The sequence below is a fragment of the Perca fluviatilis genome, chromosome 16 (genome assembly GCF_010015445.1).
Source record: "Perca fluviatilis chromosome 16, GENO_Pfluv_1.0, whole genome shotgun sequence".
Taxonomy (NCBI): Eukaryota; Metazoa; Chordata; class Actinopteri; order Perciformes; family Percidae; genus Perca; species Perca fluviatilis.
Window position 1 is genome coordinate 21,320,477 of NC_053127.1, and position 21,204 is coordinate 21,341,680.

Genomic DNA, 21,204 nt, shown 5'->3' on the forward strand with positions numbered 1-21,204 from the left:
TTAGCTCTTTCCATCGTTTACAGGCAGCTGTTCTAGCCACTCTAATATTAACTTTGATCTTGTTGCTTTGCCTGTCACGTTGTCGTTTTAATTCTCTTTTTCGCTTCCCTGGCGAGTAATCTCCCCCTTACATTTGTCATGGTGCCAATAGGTGTAAGAGTGTGAAATGCTGAGGTATGTCCCTCTTTGGCTAATGTATTTTAAAGATGGAGGCGCTACATGGCTGCCGTCATTCAAGCGAGTTGTTCCTATGTATTCTGAATGATTCTGAATGTCAGATTCTACGCTTACGAGAATTCTTTGATTACTTGGTGGAAGTAATTACACATGAATGAGTACATATTTGTGAAAGAACAAAGGTTTTTTTGCTAAGAATCAACTCAAAAAATTACACAATTTAGGTTCAAGAATATGAACTCACATTCATCTCTAAACTGTGAGCAGTTTTGCAGAAATGGGGAGTTATGGAGAGATATTAAGTTTGAATTTGTCGTCTGACTTATGGTATCTAAGGCACACATCTTCCATGGTCTATTAAATACAGCTCAGTGAAATGATAAGAATGAATGGTGCAGTGTAAAGCCTGACAGAGAGGACATACGGTCTTCAAGTTAAAATATTGTGTTCAAGTTAGAAAGTGTCATCACAGCGAACAGAGACTTTAGGAATCAAATCAATCAAATCAATTGAATTGGATCAATTAAAAGCCACACTGACAATTTTGTGAATCTTAAATAACTGCAGATACAGCTGGCGCATGCAGACTTCAGCTGTATTATGGTTCAATTGCTGTCTTTTCTTTCGATCAGCAAGATGTATCCAACTGTCAGTTCTCAAATTGAACGTCTGCAGCTCAGAGCGCCTCAAATGATCCCCTTCTTCTATAATAACGTTAAAGTTTCTCCCACTCAACCTTCAGATGATTTGGGTCATGGTGAAACTGAACTTAAATGCAATTCTGAAATACTGCATTTATGCTTCCTCCTACTGCAAAAGTCGTAAAGTAATTTCCCAAAAATGCACCAGAACAGCCTTTATGTCAAGAATACTTGTGGCCTTCATTTTTACAGCTTTTCAGATTTATGTCTCTGAATTTTTGTACAGAATATTTGGAATATTTGTGTCAGTTGTCAGCTAAATTAGCTGGTCTTTCCTGATATTCCCGCCTATAACTGTATTAGCACAAATATTGCACATTGTATATTAAAAATTCATTGCATTTAACGTGTTCTGGAGGTCACATTTAGGTCTGCAGATTGGACCAAGATTTGCAATAGAATCTTCCCAAAATGTACTTTGATTTGTATACATGAACAAAATTTTAAGTTTTTCCATAGGACTTATTTTATACCTGTTCGCCTCCAGAAAATGTTTCCCCACAGTTCAAATCTTTGTTATAAATGTAAAACACACAAGGGTACATTTATTCACCTGTTCTGGCCATGTGACCGCATCCAGACATTTTGGAAAGACGTTAATTCTGTGGTCCAGGAGGTTATCAGTAAACAGTTACATAATCCCTATTATTTTATCTGTTAAACCATACTTCGGAAAAGCGTTTTGACACGGACACCAACTATCTGTTGATGATTCTTTTATTTCTAGCTTAAAAAAATATATTACTGAGGTGGTCTGCCCCGTAAGCCCAACGGTCGGTATGTGGTTGTCACAGATATCGTCTCTTCTCCCAGAAACTGACTTATGACCTCAATCATAATTCCGACAGATTCTGGAGACTTTGGAGACCACTATATTCCTTCCTCTGACTTCACTGTTTGGTTTAATCTACTTTTTTTTTTACTTATTTCTTGTACAGTACTAGTTAGTTTGTTATTATATATATATATATATATATATATATATATATATATATATATATATATATATATATATATATATATATATATATACTATATATATTTATTTTTAATTTTTTTCTGCTTACTTCTTTGAACTTAGTTTGAAGACAATGCAGCGTCTGCTGTTCGTTTTGGGTGGGATTTTTCTGTTGTATGTTTTTGTGTAAATATATATGAATATATACTTTTTCTGTTGTTGGTGTGTCTGTTAAACTCAAAAATCAATAAAAAAATAAAGTTATAATCCTTAAGATTTTTACGATACTATATGGTTGTAGTTTATTCCTCAAAAGTCGTTCAAATGTATTTACATTCATTGATTAGGTCAATATAAAGCCGACTTGTTTTCATTCTTAGTGGCGGAGTCCGCCATTCCCACTTTTACACGGCCAAAGAATTAACAGGAAAATATGTAGCGTGTCATCAAGCGTAATATTATCTCATTAATGGTGCATTCATGCCACCTGGGAATAACAGGGACTGCCCCCGTGATTACATTGTTTTTCTGACTGTCAGCGTTCACATGGTCGGGATGCGTGTGTAAAAACATGGAGGCCACAATAACAAAAGATTTGCTGCTGTTTTCTTATGCAAGCATACAAACAGCACATCGACAGGTGTTTGTTTGGGAAAGGACACGGATAAGGTGTTGTTTTTTTATACATAGGCCTATTTATGAATAATTTTAAACATGTTATGTCTGTGTATGTTTCTTGGCAGAGGCGTTTGTCCACAATAAACAGTTTATTGTCATTGAAATATTTTCAGTGAACCAAAGTCACCTACATCAAACGTCAGTTGTCAACAATGCATCACTAACTGGGAAACTCTGTTAGCAAAATCTAGCCCGAGTTTCCCACCTCTGATTCCCACAGGAAGTGATGTTAATGGACGTGTTCACTGGGAAAAATGTTTCCGATGTCCATGAACACACGGAAATATCAGCCTCTTTGTTTACTGTTTACTCCCTTATTGTCAGAGCTTTATTAAATGGCAACTCTGCAAATTTGACCGTTTAATCTAACCCTAACCCTAACCCGATTACAGGTCTTGGGAAGTACGGCCACACGTGAACATTGTTGTATAAAGCCTTTTTTGACTCCAGAAGGAGCTGTGCTAAATCTGATATGTTAAATGCCAGTTGGGACTGAAGAGTTTAAAGTTAAAAAATGTGGGGGTGTGGAGTTTGAAAGAAATTAGTTTACCAGACCTCTGTAGCCTGCTCTTCATCTCTGCTTGATGCTAGCAGCTCAAGGCTACAGACCTACAGTATCTCCACGGCGCTGTGTCAGTGCTGGAGTATGGTCTGGCTGCACTGTTATTATATTTAATTATTTAAGTTATTATTCTAGGATAATGGAAAAAAAACGCTCTGGCTTGTTTGCATTTCTTTAAACCAAACAGAATTGTCGGCGCTAAGCCATGGATGCAGTGACCGTGGCCTTGCAAAATAGAACGTGCAGATAGCGGAAGTGGAAGAGAATGGTGCCGGATGTCAGGCTTTATCCCAGCATTGTACATCGGGTAAGCCAGACTACTACTAGGATAACGCACCCAAACATCTGACCGAATTGTTAAATGTGTGAAATAAGAAAGATGATATATCTGGTTCTGCTGCATTGATTTTGATATTTATAAAAAAAAAAAACACATCAAGTCCATCATGAGTCTGACAATGTTATAGCAGTGCAATGCTAAGATGGTGGGGTCTTCTTTTAAGTTACTGCTTATGCAAAGTTAACATTTCCTGAACATTTCCTACAACTGCTGTTTCACATTCAAAGCATTCAAGGGTAGCTACACAGGGTAGCTTTTATTGCGAAGCAAACAACTGTAATTATCAATCAAAAATGCATCTATAAAAAACAACGTGAGTTTGTTTGACTGGGTTGTAATTGTTGTATTTCTGACAAGGTAGCTGCTCAAGGAGTGTTTGCTGTAGTGTTAAACCACACTTGTTAACATGGCGACCACAGGTGTGGCCAGCTCACCTTGGACTGAAACCTTAAAGATTACAACTTTAATATTAACGACAGGGGACTTTATACCCAATGACAAATCAGATTTCTGAGATCCTAAAAAGATATTAAGCAGTGATAGGCATCCCTATATTGCTTATATACTGGAAACAAAGGAACACTCATGATACTGTTTTGCATTTTGGCAAAACCAAATTATACCAAGAGATTATTTTCTTGAGAACTTTAAGGACTTCAATATCCTTAAGTACCGTAAAGTGATTTCACTGCACAATCCTCAGACCTACATTTTGTTTGCACAATAACTATAGAGGTTTTCTAGAATCACTTTGCAGCAGGTGTTGATGGAGCACTTCTGCGGTACTGTTTACAAGCCGTTTATACATTGTATTCTTGGCTCGTCTCTTCTTTACTCAGAGATGGCAAGATTTTCAGCATGTTACGAGACCAAAAACTTATGAGGTTATATTTATAGTAGGTGGAATGTTCTCTGTTGCAGCCCCACTTCATGACTTTTTCTGGTGAAATGGGTGCAATTTTACATTAACAATATTCCTATTGTAGCTTAATACATTTTCAAAAAATGGGGAACAATTAGATTACTTTGTTCCTTCACAATAATAGAGTCAGAATCTAAATAACAAGATGTCTGATATGGAAGCAGAGGCTTACAATGCAATATAATGGTACAGCAGGGCAATGTAATCTGTAATGTACTTACTGAAAAAGATATGACTGTAACACGCCTGTACATCTTTTAAAAGACCACTATGAACATCCTCTCTGTGTTGGCGTCCATGTACTGTATTTGCCATGCAACACACCTCAAGTCCATCCTTTACTATTAATTAGAAGATTGCTTTCAAGTGTTGCCTGTTTGAAATATTCTATATGAGCAGACACTGCAGGTCTCTTACCACACCCCATATACATCTGCAACCACACTGAAGACTATGCAACTTAATGTGCTAATTAAGGAATACTTCACCCCCATAATGATAATTTGTATATAAATTACTCACCCGGTGTTACCTTGAATTCCTGAAGAATTTCTCACATGCCTCTATGGTGAAGAATCCAAAAATGGAGAAAATTCTTGATTAATTGAAGTAATAGTGGCTATATCAAAACATCCATTTACAAACTATCACACAACTCGTGCAGTATTATCCAAGTCTTAGTTAGTCTTATGCTCAATAGTTCCTAAACACATGCATTTTCACTAAAACCTTACTATTTAAAACTCTGCATAAACAGTCTCATGCTTGCTCAGGCGCACTACTCACGTCCCTGTCCAAGCGTGGATTAAGACTTGGATTATACTGCACAAGTTGTGTGAGAGTTAATGGGCTTTTTGATGACATGGCCCCTATTACTCCAATTCATCAAGAATTTTCTCAGTTGCTGGATTCTTTATTCACTGTGAAGGTATGTGTGAAAAACAAAGCCTTTTCAAGAATTCAAGGTAACACAGGGTGAGTAATTAATATACAAATGATCATTTGTGAGGGTGAAGTATTCCTTTAAAAAAATACACAACAAGGTCATAGAGAACAAAAAATAAGTTCTCACCAATAGTTAAATTCTAAAGTGAATGTGTTTATGTGTCATCAAGACATTAATATATCACAGTACTTTTACTTTGGATACTTATAATGCTTCTGTACTTTACTTTCTGTACTTGTACTTTTTGGGTAAAGGATCTGAGTACTTCTTCCACTGCTGGCTATTTTGCTAAGAATGCAGCCCTTGCATTTCTTATGTGTCTTAGTTTATCTTTTATCTATTACAGCGAATGCTTTCTTCACTTCGGTTCACATTCCCCTGTTTGTTCTGCTTTGCTGCAGATCTAGAGCACCACAGTGGTTACCTTGGTCTCTGAATTTTCTTACACGCTGTCCTTTGCTTTGTCCACTTGTTTCACCCTCAGCGTGTTGGCAAAAACTCAAAATGACAAGCAGGCCTGCCTAATGATAATCCTTGAGGGTAATGTAATATGTGACCTAGAGGGAATAGAGCCCTCTCTGATAGACCTTCTGATGCCCCTGTCCCTTTTGCTTTCCCTTTCTGCAGCTGAAATAAACATTGCGTTTCGTCCGACTGCCGTGAGACACTGGACAAGCAGTTTTTTACACTTAATGCATTGATCTAAGGGTAACGTGCAATCTGTTAAATAAATATTGAATTGTGCTCAAAGATATCATCATTCAAAGAAGCTCACTAAATCATTTCCTACACTTGAGACAATTCTCTGGAAGCATTAGCTGCCACAGCCAGACAGTTCTTACACCAACATGGGGGCCCTGGAGAACAGAATGTGTTGAACATGCGGGTGTGATAAGGGGTCAGCTACAGTGCAATCTTTCCTGCATTCCATTTGAGAAAATCCAAGGCTTTTGGCACTGAGGGTTGTATTATTGGCTTTTTCTTTTGCAGTGTAGTTGTTAAAGGGTAAGTTAAAAAAAACACCTGCATTGAAACAACATTGCATTTAACATATTCCCACAACTAGTTATGGATGGTCACACAAAATAAAAAATAAATCTCAGAGTCACGGCACTGCAGGGTTGGAATATGAACTGAGGACAGTAAGCACGTTGCATAATGTGTCTCAAATTGGGATTTGGCTTCCTTCAGTCAATGTGTTAACATTCTTAATAATTTTTTTTAATATCTGGTGCACCCATGTAGGGTATTTTGTTTGGCACATGGAAACATCATTTCTTTTTAATTACAACCCAGATTATTTATTATTATTATACCCAGATTGCTACTGTAGCCATTTTGCCAAAACATTTTGAGCTACAGTACACAATGATGAAATGCAAACTGGGGGCTTTTTCATCAGAATTCAGAGGATTTTCATCAGAAATCTTATAAATGAATTATTATTTTTATGAGGTAAATGTGTTGTATGTGATTATGTTGAAGGCATACTTTGCTAAACTGTCATGCACCAATGGCCACTGAGCCATAAAAAGTGTCTTGTACTTGGATTTGGGTTAAGGTGGACATTTTAAAGGTACAAATTAGGACTACACCAATTTTTAAAAATTATTATTATTATTGATTAATCTGCAGTATATTTTCTCAATTAAGTGATTAACTATTTGGTTTATAAAATGACATAAAATTTTTTAACATGCCCATCTCAATTTACCTAGAATTCAAGGTGATGTCTTCAAACAGCCTAATCATGAACCATTCGTTGAAAAAGCTACGAAAAGTTAAGCACTGTAATTCGTAAGCATTCCATGTTTTTTTTTTCTGTATTCACTACATTGACGGCCGCTGTATAAGAACGTGGCTGGCCGCATAGGGAGGTGGTCAGGGTGGATGGCTGGGGGTTAACATACAGGACTTTCAATCCAGAGAGCCAAGTACGCTTCCTGGGGAAAACTAAAGCCTTTCACCCTGGAAATGCGTGTTCCTTATGAGTGTTTTAATTCAAACAACAATCTTTTTCCTAATCTTAACTGGTCGTTTTGGTGCCTAATTTTCATATTTGGTGGACTAAATTTAACAGTAATGTCCGCCGAAACGACCGGCAGTTCGCGTACCCGGCTCAAAGTCACCTATTTTCAGGTAACTGAACCACCATTTACCGCTGATACAACGGAGGTCTGTAGGCGGCATCATCTGTAGTGGCTTAAAGAACTAGCAACTGCCGCTCGGCGTCATGGAGCTAATAGCCAGCCGGCGTCACATGAACAGCCGGCGGTCTCTTAATTTTGTATGATATCATAGTGTGGGTGTGCATACATTTTCGTATGATATCATACGGACCTGTTCATGAGAATGCGTTGCTTCAAATAGCCTGTTTTGTCTTACTAATAGTCCAAAACCCAAAGAGATTATGTTTAAATTAGTGCTGTCAGTTAAACGTGTGATTAATAATGCAAACCCATTTTAACAGCGTTCATTTTTTTATTGTGAGATTAACGTTCTTTTTGGCCCAGCAAACTTTGTAGTTTTTTTCACATGCTGTTGCAACAACTAGTAAGGTTAGAACAACTACAACACCACACTGGATCTAGCTAGACCGGAAACAAAACAACAGGCACACCGCACACACTTGTTTGGGCTTGCGAGCCGGCCAAAGAGTAGTAGGCTAACGTTACGTTTTGAGTGGATGGCGAGCGTGAGACGCCAAAATGGATGCCAATAAGATTCTGAATGGAAAGTTTACTTTTAAAAAGTTGCCAAATGGTTCCATTGACAAGACCAAAGTGATCTGTGTGTTTTGTCGTTGTGAATTGAGCTATCATCGCAGCACGACCAGTCTGAAATACCACTTGATGACCAAGCACACAGCTGATGCCAATTCTCCGCCCCCTCAAAGCCAGGCGACAAAAGCACAAAGCAAGGCAATCCACTTTTCCATGTTGATAAGAGCATTAAAATGGGAAAAAATAATGGGACAAAAAGAAATCAAGGGACATTTAGAATAGATAAAAATGTGCGATTAATTGCGAGTTAGCTATGACATTAATGTGATTAATCGCGATTAAATATTTTAATCGTTTGACAGCACTAGTTTAAATTGATATAAAAACTCAGAAACTCTTCACATTGGAGAAGCTGGAACCAGAGATTGGTTAGCATTTTTGGTTAAATGACTTTAAAATCATTTAAACAATTCATAAACAATCCAAATGGTTGCAGATTATATATCTCGCAATTGACTAATCAATTCATCGAATAATCATTGCAGCTCCAAGTACTAATTCACTGGCGACTGATCCTGTTTTTTACTTCGTGCTCCTGGCTGTTCTATAACCTGGATGACTCGCCACAAACATATTGTACTCTGAATGTTTTGTGCTCATTATTTGAACCAGCCTGTGTTTGTGTAAGAGCGTGCCATATCCTGTATCCTGTAACCAGAATAGTGTAATAATACATGCAATAACCTGTGTTTAGGATGAGGAGTGTGAGGCATTGCAGCAGGGTAGGTGGCCTATAAATAGCCATAGCCCAGGGGCCTCCAGAAGTCTTTGGCTAGCCTCGACACACATGCATATCTGTTAAATTAAAGCAAATGTCCAAAAATTATAGCTTAGTTGACACAATTTTGGCATTTGCGACAGTTAATAAATTCAAAGTTGGATTTATTATTTAAATAGTTTATGCTTCTGTAATAACGGTTACATAACTCAGAACATTATGTCAATCAATGTTAACCAATCTGAATATGCTTTCTACACAGTGCATTATGGCATGGTGGACATGACTTGTGAATTGTAAGTACTGTCTATATCATTTGCAGTAAATTGAATTTCTTGCTCTGAAGCACATATATCAGAACAACCTAGAGTAAAAAAAATCTACAATAGAGGTAATTGAAAATTTATCAGTGAGTTCTTTGAAGTGTTTTTTTTTAAGGCCCGTTTGATCACAGGCTGTGCCGTGCCTGTAAAAGCCTGGTCCAGAATGATATGGCTATAATAGCGCAGATGTAATTCATCACAGTTGTAGCCCTTTTGCAACTGACAACACTGCTGCGGTGAAAAAGACACTACAAATCCATCAGGTATCTTTTTATAGGACATAAAAGTGAGTCTTTGGACAGAAATTTCAAAGTACAAACAAAAGGGAGCAATGACTTTGGTGTCAGCGCTTTGAAGGAGCCAATTCAAGTAGAGTGGCCAATTTGATGCAGATTATTGAGGATAGGTCAATACTTCATATCTCCCAGTTGAAATTGTACAATGTAGAACAGATTATCAAGACGTGGAAAAATGGTTGGCATAAATCCTGTGATGATTGTTCTATATACGTTTAGCACACATGGAAAACCAAAGAGATCGTTTCTATTTCATCGCTCACTCTAACTGTACATATAATCGCTTTATGCCTATTGTTATGCGTCACTAATTACAGTGTACTGTAGCAATCACCTTTGACACAAAACTGGCTCCATTACAGGGAGTGCATTACGTTGCTTAAACAATTAAGAATCACATGGAAAAAGATTAAGAGATTTGCAATGATGATTCATCATGCTATTGATGTGCATTTGCAAAATACACAGCTCTACTGGTGCAGAAGCATCTTGAAAAGCAACATGGGAAAAGAGCAACCACTACTGATACTGATGGCTAAAGGAGTTTAATGATGCACAGAGGCTGCAGCAAATAATAGAGATAGTGAAGGATCCAGTATCCCTCTGTATGTCAAAAAAGCGACACAAATTGTGCCACCAATATATGGAAACAACTAAACCCTCTTTACCTATAAAATGCCACAAATGTCAGATAGAAAAATCATGATCAAAATGATGCATTAGTGAGGCAGCAAACAGCAAGCTGAGAATGTTGGAGGGAAATGTCTTACCATGGCCCCCTCTGGTAAGAAAAGGCATCCTGTTGATGGCAATAGGAACAGTGCCATGCTTATTGTGAAAATGGTGGACATGGTGCGTGGTGCTGAGACTAGAAGACACACGTGCTGTTCCAGTCTGGATGGGGAGTAGAGTAAGCAAGGTGAACCAGAAAGCTAGTCTTGAACAATAACTTAGGCCCATGCCTAGGCTACAGCATAACCAGCTGCTCCGCTGTCCAAGCACAAGGGTGGCTGCGAAGAGTCTACCCATGTATATTAGATCCTCATGGGCCCAGGACACACAACTTGGCCAAGCTTTGGTCTCTGACAGTTCAACTTGAAGACCACAGGGCATCTCAGTGACAATCTGGGCCCATTTCTTTCATAATCCCTTAGTTTGGTTGATGGTGGAAAAATATCCTTTGAATTTGTGAGAAAAAGAACAAAACAAAAAAAAGGATGTCGAGAAAGCAGTCACAATCCAATTAATGTTCTTGTTCTTGTGGAAGAAACTGAATAGCAACCAACTAACATTTTGTCATGACAAGATGTCTACTGCATAGAAAAGCCAGCATTAAAACCTCATTGAAAACCATCAAATGCACATTCTTCAGAAAGGGAGCAGAGTGTATCCACAATGCAGAAAAGATACACATCCAAATAAAAAATGGAGATGAATCCGCCTGTGATTTCAAACGGGCATGTTGCTCAACCATGATATTTAGGCATGAAAAGTAGCAGGAAAGAGCTTCATGTGACAAGAATTCTGATAAGAGTCTCCATCACCCACAGGTAGAGCTGTAGGGCAGCTGAGCCTGCCCACTAAGAATAGTGCCCCTCCACCGCAGTAGAAGACATAACACGCTTCCGTGGGAAACTGGATCATTTCATTAAGCAAAATGACAAGGAGATAAAAAATAATCGTGAGTGAAGATGCAGCGATGAAAGGTGATGCAGGAACCAGTGCTTTTGTTCCCCTTTAGCCCGGGAAAAGGAAGAGAACAGAGATAGGGAGGGGGAGAGAGAGTTAGAGAGAGAGAGAGAGAGAGAGAGAGAGAGAGAGAGAGAGAGAGAGAGAGGAGGGGGAGAGAGGGAGCAGTATCTGCAGCAGCGCAGTAAAGGAGAAATTCCAGAAAATAAATAAATAATTTCTCAGTAGCTCCTCATTCACTCTCTCACAGACAGAGCAAATCCAGCAAATGGTAACCTCTGGTGTGGTAGAAATCCACACAAGAGTGTTTCTATTTCAAATGCATGTATGATCCTTCTCTTGCGGTCCACCTGCTCAGTCTCATGCAGTAAAGACTACTGCTGCATTCCCCTCACTGCTGCTCCTTTTTTTCCTTTCTCCTCTCCGGTTACCTCGACCAGATCTGTGGTGTACTGCCTCTGAGAAACGGTTAACGTGACAGCTGCATGCGTCTGTCTCTGGAGGAGGGAAGGTGATTCTCCCCAGATGAGATGGCTTGGCTGGCAGACACTGAGATGTTGCCTTGGACTGCTGCAGCAAAAATTATGCTAATTAAAAAGAACCGCCGTATCATAATGACTCCCGGATGGGTGAAATTCCAGGACAGTCTGGACCCCCGCAATAACAATCTTGGCTTGGAGTTGTGGTCTAATGAACGCGAGATAAAGGAGCTCTTCTGAAGGCATACTGTAGTCAGAGGCTCTGATCCAGCGAGGCACAGCATGTGCCTCTGTGTGTGTGTGTTTGTGTGTGCGTCTGAGAAAGCGAGTCTGTGAGCGATAGCAGGAGGGAGGGAGAGACAGGAAGAGACAGCGAAAGAGAAAACAGGCAGCCACGACGCAAAGACACAGGGAAATAGTGAGGCAAGAAAATGGGCTGTGTGAATAAATAAATGCTAGAGATTCACAGCGCACAGGCTTGCAGGTCCTGGCAGTAACACGTAGGAATCATACTGCAGAGGAGGAGCCTGATTTAGGTGAGCTGTCAGAGCTGTTACAGAATGAACACAGGGGTATGGTATGGATGTGCTCCTAACATAAAGACTTGAGAGCTACAATAGGCATAGATAAAAGAAACACAAATACCTGTCAAAAGATATAATGCAGCTCACTACATTAGACTGAGGAAGCTTTAGGCTATGGTATGTAATCCATTTAAAAAAAATCAAAGCAGTGCCTCCAAAGCCTTTTCCCAGCATTGCATTCCATAACTTTTAACACTACTAATCAATTAGCTCTCTGCCTGATGTGTTCACCTCATATCTGTATACAAGACACCCCTTTGTTTGAGAGCTCAGTAGCTCTCTGCCCTCATGCTGCTTAGCCATGCAGAACTTATTCCTAGCTGTGACTGATTGGAGTTCAGGGGTATTCTGACAATTTCTAAGCTGCTCGTGTTTTTGGGGTTGGGAAATATGATGGCAAGTTGAATTGGAAGTATATTGACACTTGTGAGGATAAACACATTATCGGAAAAGGAGAGACAAAGTAGGGAGGGATCGGAGGTAGAGGAGATGGGAGTAACAGGGAGGGATATAGATTGCAGGGGGGAGAAGTAAAGGGAGGGGAAGGGAGACTGCAGCGATATCAGCTAAATCACGGTCGATAGAGATATCAGCTGGGATTGCCTAGTCGGTTGAAAGGACACGTATGGAAACAGGAGGACAGAGGCAAGCCATGCAGCACCACCTCTCATAGTGACAAGAAGGCGACGCAGGCCATTACTCAAGCAGGGGTGGGGGGTGGGGGGGCGAGGCTGATTGAACAAAAAGAACAGAGGAGGGGTGAGTGCATAACACTCTAGAATGGCAAGTGCCTGAGCAGCATGTAGACATTCATCTGCTGGTATTATGAACATAAATACATTTTAACAAGCTGTGAATTTTTTTCTTCACATCTGTCCAACTGGAGGGAGATTTAAATCCTTTATGTGTTTCCTCTTCTATATATTGTTCAGTAAATCTTATTGCTTGGGAAGTGCATGCCAGCTTAGTCAAACAGCAGAGCATTTCCTGGCTATAGCATGTCAACACATTTACAGTAACAATCATTTGGTGTGGAACGCAATGACAAGCATTCAGAATATTCCTCTGATAGTGGAAAAGTCAGTTTTACTGTATTTCTACTGTCAAAGCTTCAGCGAGTTTCAGCTGCCCTCAGCTGTACTAGAAATTATTTCAAACTTACACACAATCATGTGCAAATAAAACCAGCATTTCATTCCCATAACCAGGAGGACTAGGTATGAGAAGTTGAAGTGGAATGATTAATAGCCAGTGTCAGGCTCTCCAGCATGTGAGCATCTTTCTAGGCAGCGATGATATCTTGGTGTGAGCTGTCTAGAATGAAAGGCTTGCATTAATCAATTTACGTGCTTGAGGGTTGCTCAACATGATGAAAGCCACGCTATCTGGACAACAAGAAGGGGGAGGCTGGGTGTTTTTAACCTTGTCTTGTCCTTGGTTATTTAATAAGTTGGGCATCCCACTCAGCTCTTAGACAAACCTCATACAGGATACACATCAAATACCCATTTGATGTATGGTGGTATGTATTTGAGGATGAGCTTTATTCTTGATTGAATTCCAATTGACTTCTAGATTTTGAAAATAGAATGTCTTATATTTGCGACTTCTACAGATATCCAGTCCAATAAACCTTTGATTTGCATTTTTATATTTTTCCTGCAGGCTATTTTAAACCTTTCCTCCTCGACTCATAGAGAACTTTGGCAGATCTCTATGCATTTGCATAATCAAATTATTTTGCATGTATGGAATATATAGTACAGAAACAATGAGCAGAACATGTTTAAATTTCTATGTAGAAAAAGTACAAGTCAAGGGGCCTGCAAACTTGCAAATGACATGATCTGAGAAGACATGTGCAGCGTTTGAAAGACTTAAGAGACCTAAATGTGCACTGTTTGTTCCCAGGAGGATTTGTGAGAGAAGATTTTTCCCATCTCGCCCCAGGGGGTAAAGTAGCAGGATTAATCATAGCACTTTCAGATTAATTACTCATAATGCGAGCATCCTCTGAAAGGCATGGCCTGCAGTTGTGATGTTTGGTTGATTTCATTAGGCTAAAAACGACAACACCTAAAATAAGCCTGGCTTAGACGATGCAAGGGAAGAAGAGAGAGTGAAAAATATGAAGGCTCTGAAATGCACAATGGTTCCACCGGCAGATAGAAATATATGTATAAACAGTATAGGAGGCAGAATCAGCAGAAAATAATTTAGCAGAACAGAAACATATACAGAACTGCTTACTTATTTCATAGTTTGTTTGATTATGTTGTGTGCAGACCTGACAACAATATGAAAACTTATGGAGATTTCATATTTCTAAAAGAGGTCAGGTACATCTGGCTAAACAAAAGGTTCAGAGTTCAGTGGTTTAAGGCGAGCTTCTGGACTCCTCCCGATTCACACCTTGAGTAAACATGATTTCCCACTTTTTTATAGCAATTTCGGTGTCTTGGCAGACTGTGTGCACTCTCCACTGAAAAGACACTGCATATGACAGTAGGTTGCATATTGTTGGCTGCACATGGCGCCGGCAAAAATAGATTCCATTTGCTTGTTTAGTTGAGCTTACTAGCCTCAGCATGTCTCCTGGAAAGCGAGAGAGAGAGAGAGAGAGAGAGAGAGAGAGAGAGAGACCCACTAACAAGAGAGAAGAGCAATAGTCTCTTGAATTTGACCAACCACAATTCCTAAATGTTCTGTGCTTTGGACTGATGCAAAAGACATGAGTGTGAGAGGAACTGCTTGAACTGTCTATTTCCCGGTCTAGCCATGGCATTCAAAAGTAATACCTGAGCCAGGACTTGAGGGAAGTGGGCCGTCACCACAGAAGACAATACAATTTGTACTTGGCTGAGGTGTTTTCCCCTCTTCACTCTGGAGCCAAAGTTTTATGATTGAGCCTGTAAAGGCATCAGCATGATAGTTGGCCAAAGAGGAAGCCCTGTCTTTGTTATTGGCTTGCGTCAATCTACTTGTCTAACTCATTATTTTAACAATAAAGAAAGTGCCAGCAGAAATGCATGATGGATTTTACTGTTGCTATGGTTGACAACTCTGATGGACATAGGTGTCAAAACTTAACCTTAAAACGTCGAGAATGATGATACTTCATGCTGGACTACAATTATCAAGATTTGCAAACCAGCCTTTCCATAGTCATTGTTATATTATACATTTAGGCCTTGTAAAATAATGTGTTCAGTTTGTTTTGCACACTGTGGATTTTCTATAGAGATTTTATTTTGTGTGCCTTTTATACTATCTCTATCCAGAACCTTAATCTTCACTTTATATGGTGGAAAATTGGACACAGAGTTCTTTCCTTTGTAATGTCTTTTGAGTATCTCTTTTCCTAGCAAGTTACTACACAATGATACTTCATAAATTAATGATTCCCTTCATAAATGATTATGTGTGATATCCACAGACTAGAGATTTTAGAAATCAGTAGGTCAGCCATCACAGTGAAAAGTTGTGCTATCTTCTCATCTTACTAAAGTAGCTACTTAAATCACAAGAAATTGCCTGATGATGTAATTTTGATGTCAATTTTAGATGAAATCCATCTTTTGCCAGGGCCTTATTGTGAATAATATATTGTTTTGGTTTGCCATGCCTGATTCAATTAAAGTAAAACCCACTAATATATACATTTATTACCTTCAATGTGTGATCATCACAAAATCTTGTTCAAGGTTTTTAGACCAGATAATCTGCTTAAATTACTTCTTTGTTTGAGACCCATTAGGGACAGTTCGGTATTTATGGAATGGACCACTGGAGGAAAATAGGGGAGGGTCATGTCTTTTTATTCTTTGTTGAGGGGAGGGTCATCCAACATTTTTTAGTCCAGAAGGGGGGGGGCGGGAGTGCCAACGTTTGTATGTGCCCTCCTTCGCTACCAGATGGGTCTGACCCATGAGTTTGCTGTGGGGCAGGGGGAGCACTGCCCCCCTGGTGGCTGAAACGGGTAATTGCATTGTTTAAAAAATGAGTGGAATAATTACGTCTGGCATGACCAGATATTTTATAAATATCTTAAATAACACAAAACAACTAAATGGTGGTAGGTAATACATCTGATTTCATATACTGCTTTAGTAAAAAAAAAATATTTCCTGGCTGAGGATGTGAGTAGCAGGACACAAAAAACGAAAATGAATGTTGCTAGTCTGAACATCTTACCGTGCCAAGGTTGCAATAAAGATTTCCTAAATGCCACATTTGATATCAGCTTACTAATTGATTGCGGGTTTTGTGTAGATTTGGACTTACGTGTATTCCACTTTGTTTAAACGGCGTAGTGGAGGAAGCCTAGTGACGAGTCCATAGAAACCAGTTTGTGTGTTGAATGTTCCCCAGTGTCCTTTGCTGAATGGTCTCAATGTTTTATTGTTTTATTTCATGTGAATACTTGTTTAGTAGAAGAGTAACTTAGTATTTGAAGTAATGCAGTAATGCAGGAAGTGTGCATTTAGTTTCCATGCTTATTGTGTTTCCACAACAATGTTAGTGAGTAAATCTACTGAAATGGCCACCACACCATAACGGTGTGATGCGTAAGATGAGAATGCAGAGGTTTAGTCATGTATGTCATTGCTGTAAAAACCCAATGGGAATCTGCATATCTTTACCAAGTGCAAACCAGTGCAGAAGGTATTGATAAATTGTTGGGGGAGGGTCATGCCTTTTTTCCAAATCGTTTTGGAGGGTCATTGAAAAATTATTACTGGTGAGGGGAGGGTCATGTCTATTTTGGCTAAAGGTCCCAAAACTCCTCCGGTGGCCCCTGAAATAAATAACGAACAGTCCCTTACTTGCTCCAAGTATGTTTTGAAATTGTTAAGAGTCTTGCATTAACTTAAGGGACTGCAAACAATGACCCAGCATATTGTGGACTTCTTGAGGCCTTTTTGTACTTCTTATAATCTAAGCAAGGCCTTTTAGCGGTAACCCCCCCAAGTAAACAGAAAACTGACCTTTGTCCCAAAGCTTTTAAATAAATTACCTTATTACTGACTGGCTGAAGAGATATTTTATATTCTAAAAATCCTCTATTACAACTAGTCTTTTTATAACTCATTCTGCCAAGGTTATGTTAGTCCTTTTACTTTTGGTTTTGTTAACAGCATATCAAAAAAATACTGAAAGGTGGAAAGTTAGTCCATGGACAAAGGAACAAGTAGGTTTGGGTGCAGATCTGTACATGACATTCCTTGTATTTTGCTGGAATAATTGGAGAGTTAAGATTGTGTCAATATTGTTGCCTTGGGTCATTATTTCTGTCATTACTGCACTTGGCCATAGGAAGAACAAGGGAGAAACATTTAAACACCATGGGTCTGGCCAACAGTTAAACCTTGGCCTATGTATTTATTCGCTCATTCTTTCACTCATTCAATATCCCCTAAATAATAAACTCCAGCCGCAACAGGGACACTGGTATTGATTTTACCTTGTGAGTCTGTCTGTGTGTGTGTGTGTGTGTGAGTGTGTGTGTGTGTGTGTATGTGTGTGTCATCATGGGAAAATGTGGTCCTGGAAACATCTACTGTAGCGGGAGCTACCACAGATGTGGTTTTGAGTACTTTGCCAGGCGTTTATATGTCTGCAGCCAGATTTCTTTCACCACGATAACGTCGCAACCGTGCAAGAAACATTCATGAAACTTTACAGGTGTATAGTTGAGATCAAAATGAATAAGAATGAATGTGGTTCAATCAAGGGCTCCGGAAGTAGAGGGTTAGGAAGTAGGAAGTATTCAATATTAATTTGTATTCATGTCCTTTTTTACTTCCCCTCAGCAATTGATATTACCTAATGCCATACGTCGGAGGGAAGTGGAAGATTTAAAATGAGTTATCACAAATTCTATTTAGTGATGACTCACTATGATGTTCTAACTGAACATTGCACTTACTGAGAATCATTGATTGCAATGTGTGATCATCAGATAAGTTAATCAGTGTCTTCAGTAATCAAAAAAATAAATTTTATTTCTATTGCACTTAACATCACTTAACTTCACCCAAGAAGAAGTGCAGAGGGGAAGTAAACGGCTTGTTAAACCATTATTGAAACAACCTGCTAGTTTCTCTGTGTCTCTCTCCATGGTGATGAAACTTTCAAGTCAGTCTGTCTTTGCCTCAGTCTTATTCCGGCCACCACACCGACACTCTGTTTACCCCAACCCATTTGCATGGAGGGTTCGCCTAAATGAAGGGTTATCCCAAACCTGATAGTAGAGAGGGATAGTGAACTATGAATCTCTCCAACGGTACTCTCTAAAATCACTCTAGCAACCATGCATAATACCATAGCAACCACCTGAAACAATCTAGAAATACCCTTAAAAAATATATATTTTTAGAGCTAAAGATTGGTAAGCAACCATCCAGCCATGCCCTGACAAACACCCACGATACCATTGCAACCAGGTAGCAACTTTTGCTGCAGATCTGGATTCAGATGCACAGTAAAAATTAGCAAACATTTTTTGTATTAATAATAGGTTTAGAGGATTACACAGCCTTGGCAAAGTTATGTCCTGCACGTTTAACTTGTTTTGCAGTTTATTTACTGTTTGTATTACTGCCTGTTTATTTAGGGTTAGGAAGTATAGTGCTGATCCTAAACCATGGAAAACTCTCTCCAATCAAGTCATCAGGTCGGGCAGTGATATAAGTCTGTATATACATGTCATGTGGGCATCAAGTGTATTTATTGAATAGCTAAGGACTTCACAATGAGTGAAAATGCAAAATAAATTAACATATTATTGTACATTTGATCTGGCTGAAGGTAATACCAAATTAAGGTAGTTATCTATACTGTGTATTTGCCCACATGGCTTTGGGATAGTCCATGTAAACTACTAAGGCAAATTAGCATCGTATCACTGCCCAAGGGTGAATTGGGTGTAAAGAAGAAAATGTAAAGTTTTTGTTGTACAATGACCAGAGAGTGAGCCAGGAATAGAGAGGACGTGACAAAGAGAAGGGGTAGACAGAGAGAAATAAAAGGCAGGGAATGAAGAGTTTGTTTTTTGTGTGCGAGAGAGATAAAGGAACACAGAGATCACCAGTGCATTTGCAAAGCATATATATCAAATGCAAAGAAAAAATAGATCCAGCCCACATACAGTATTGCTCTGTTGTAAAGTAACTCTAGCTTGTGTACATGCAGATACAGTTAGTGTGGTTGCAGTCCTAGGTGAGGGAATATTGCACACAGCATGTTGCAGACAGTATAGACTGCAGACAAAACTTCTTACACTTACTTCCTATTGACCCATGATGGTAGATCAACTGCATATTGTTTGGTCTTTTTGTTGCAATCATAGTAATAAATCATAATAATGGTAATAAATCATAACAATAAATATGTGGTAATATTAGGCCAAATTGCATCATAATGTCTTTGGGTGGGTGTGTCTTTACACAAGCACATTGTAAAGCACATTGAGTTTAATTATAATAAAGTGCTATATATATATATATATATAAACTTGCCTTGGATTTGCTGAAATTAACATAAAAATAAGTATTTGTTTATTTTTTTAAATCAATTTACAGCATCACATGGACCTCATCAGGTGTACTTAAAGTAGTCAAGGTAGGCTTCTAGTGTCACCACAAAGTTTGACATACATGTAAAACCCTTCATTTATCTACAAGTCTGCTAATTACATGGGTTAGTTACAATGGCTTTGACTATTACTGCTGTGCAGAACACTTCAGCCGTCTGAGTGCCTTGTTATGTCCTCTTTCCATAAACTAATCTGCTAAATGCCAATTTCATATGGATCGTGAGTTTTAATAGGTTACAGAAGTGGGCTGGGGAAAGTGAAGGATTAGTGCATGGACTTTTATCAGGCCACAGACACAGCTTCAGCAGCTGAAGACAGTAGCAGCCAGTTGCTGTGTCTGGAGAGAAAATATGACAGTTGTGACCTTAAGTATAGAAATCTATCTTATGTTGAAGTATATCAAGAGTTATGTATTGTCTGCTATGCCAAGCCCAGTCCAATTGTATCGACTGCATGTGAGGCTGTTTTTCGCCTGTGAGTCAGAATGTTCAGCAATAATCCAAGGTGACATTTGCACCAGGCACATCAGGAAAACAAATCTTTATTGTACTAAATGTACCATCATAATATAGTATGCAATTGTAACAACATTTTTCTTTATATAAATGACTTAGGTGCCTGACTTGGAGAAGAAGGACTAAAAAGTAACTATATCACCACTACATCAGTTAAAATTATGATCTATAATTGGCTGAATGTCTGTTAACCTGTATGTATCTTATGTGTTGGTCATATTTCTGTTAGATTTATCTTAATCCTCATTAGTGATGCAGTTTAGCGTATGTTTTAAATCATTTTGCAGTTCCAATACATCTGTAAACTAAGGTGATATGATCTGGCTTTAAAGATCTGTAAATTCTGTCATGTTGCTTTAAAAACTTGATAACAGACCTGTTTTAATAACTGACAGAGTTATTATTTTTAGAGGTAAAGTCCTATACAGTATATGACATATGTAATCCAATATAAACAATGATTATGGTAATAAAATTGAAACATGGATTTACAATTATGCCACCAGTTGTTGCTGATGTTATGTTGAGTTTGAAATGAAGGGATGTTGAGGATCCTCAACCCAGAGTGTCGACACAGGCTCAAGACAATCACAATGGCATCACCGCATTGCATCCACTCTCTCTTCCTAAATTCTTCATTACAATGGGTTATAATTTCATCACACACACCAAACAGAGTAAAAGCTCTGACTTTGTGAGAAGAATTGCGAATGAATGATGTATAAGTGAGAGTCACTGTGTCTGTGAGTGTTAAGAGTGAAAGAAAAACAGAAATGAAGCCAGAGTATGGCAGACCCCGATTCTGAAGGCCTCTGTGTGTGCATCTAGCCTTTATGATGTAAACTGAATGTAACCTTTCTCCTCTCACACAGCCCCTGCAGTAGGGACTAGGAACCCCCGGGACCGGCATAGACTAGCATTCATCTGAGGCTCAGC

General features: G+C 38.9%; 1 protein-coding gene across 19 annotated transcripts in view; it reads right to left on the reverse strand.

Moving 5' to 3' along the window:
• LOC120543925 (neurexin-2-like) overlaps nucleotides 1–21,204 on the reverse strand; it is a 126,566-nt gene that overhangs the window by 23,562 nt on the left and 81,800 nt on the right. For 2 of the 19 annotated variants that reach the window (XM_039777341.1, XM_039777340.1), the window contains exon 1: nucleotides 10,175–12,033. The exons of 16 other annotated variants lie outside the window; for them this stretch is intronic. In XM_039777341.1, the coding sequence (XP_039633275.1) occupies nucleotides 10,175–10,517 (343 nt within the window). In that variant the 5' untranslated portion in view covers nucleotides 10,518–12,033. Of the gene's footprint in view, nucleotides 1–10,174; nucleotides 12,034–21,204 lie in introns of those variants that run through there. One more of the 19 variants, XM_039777336.1, reaches the window with a different exon arrangement.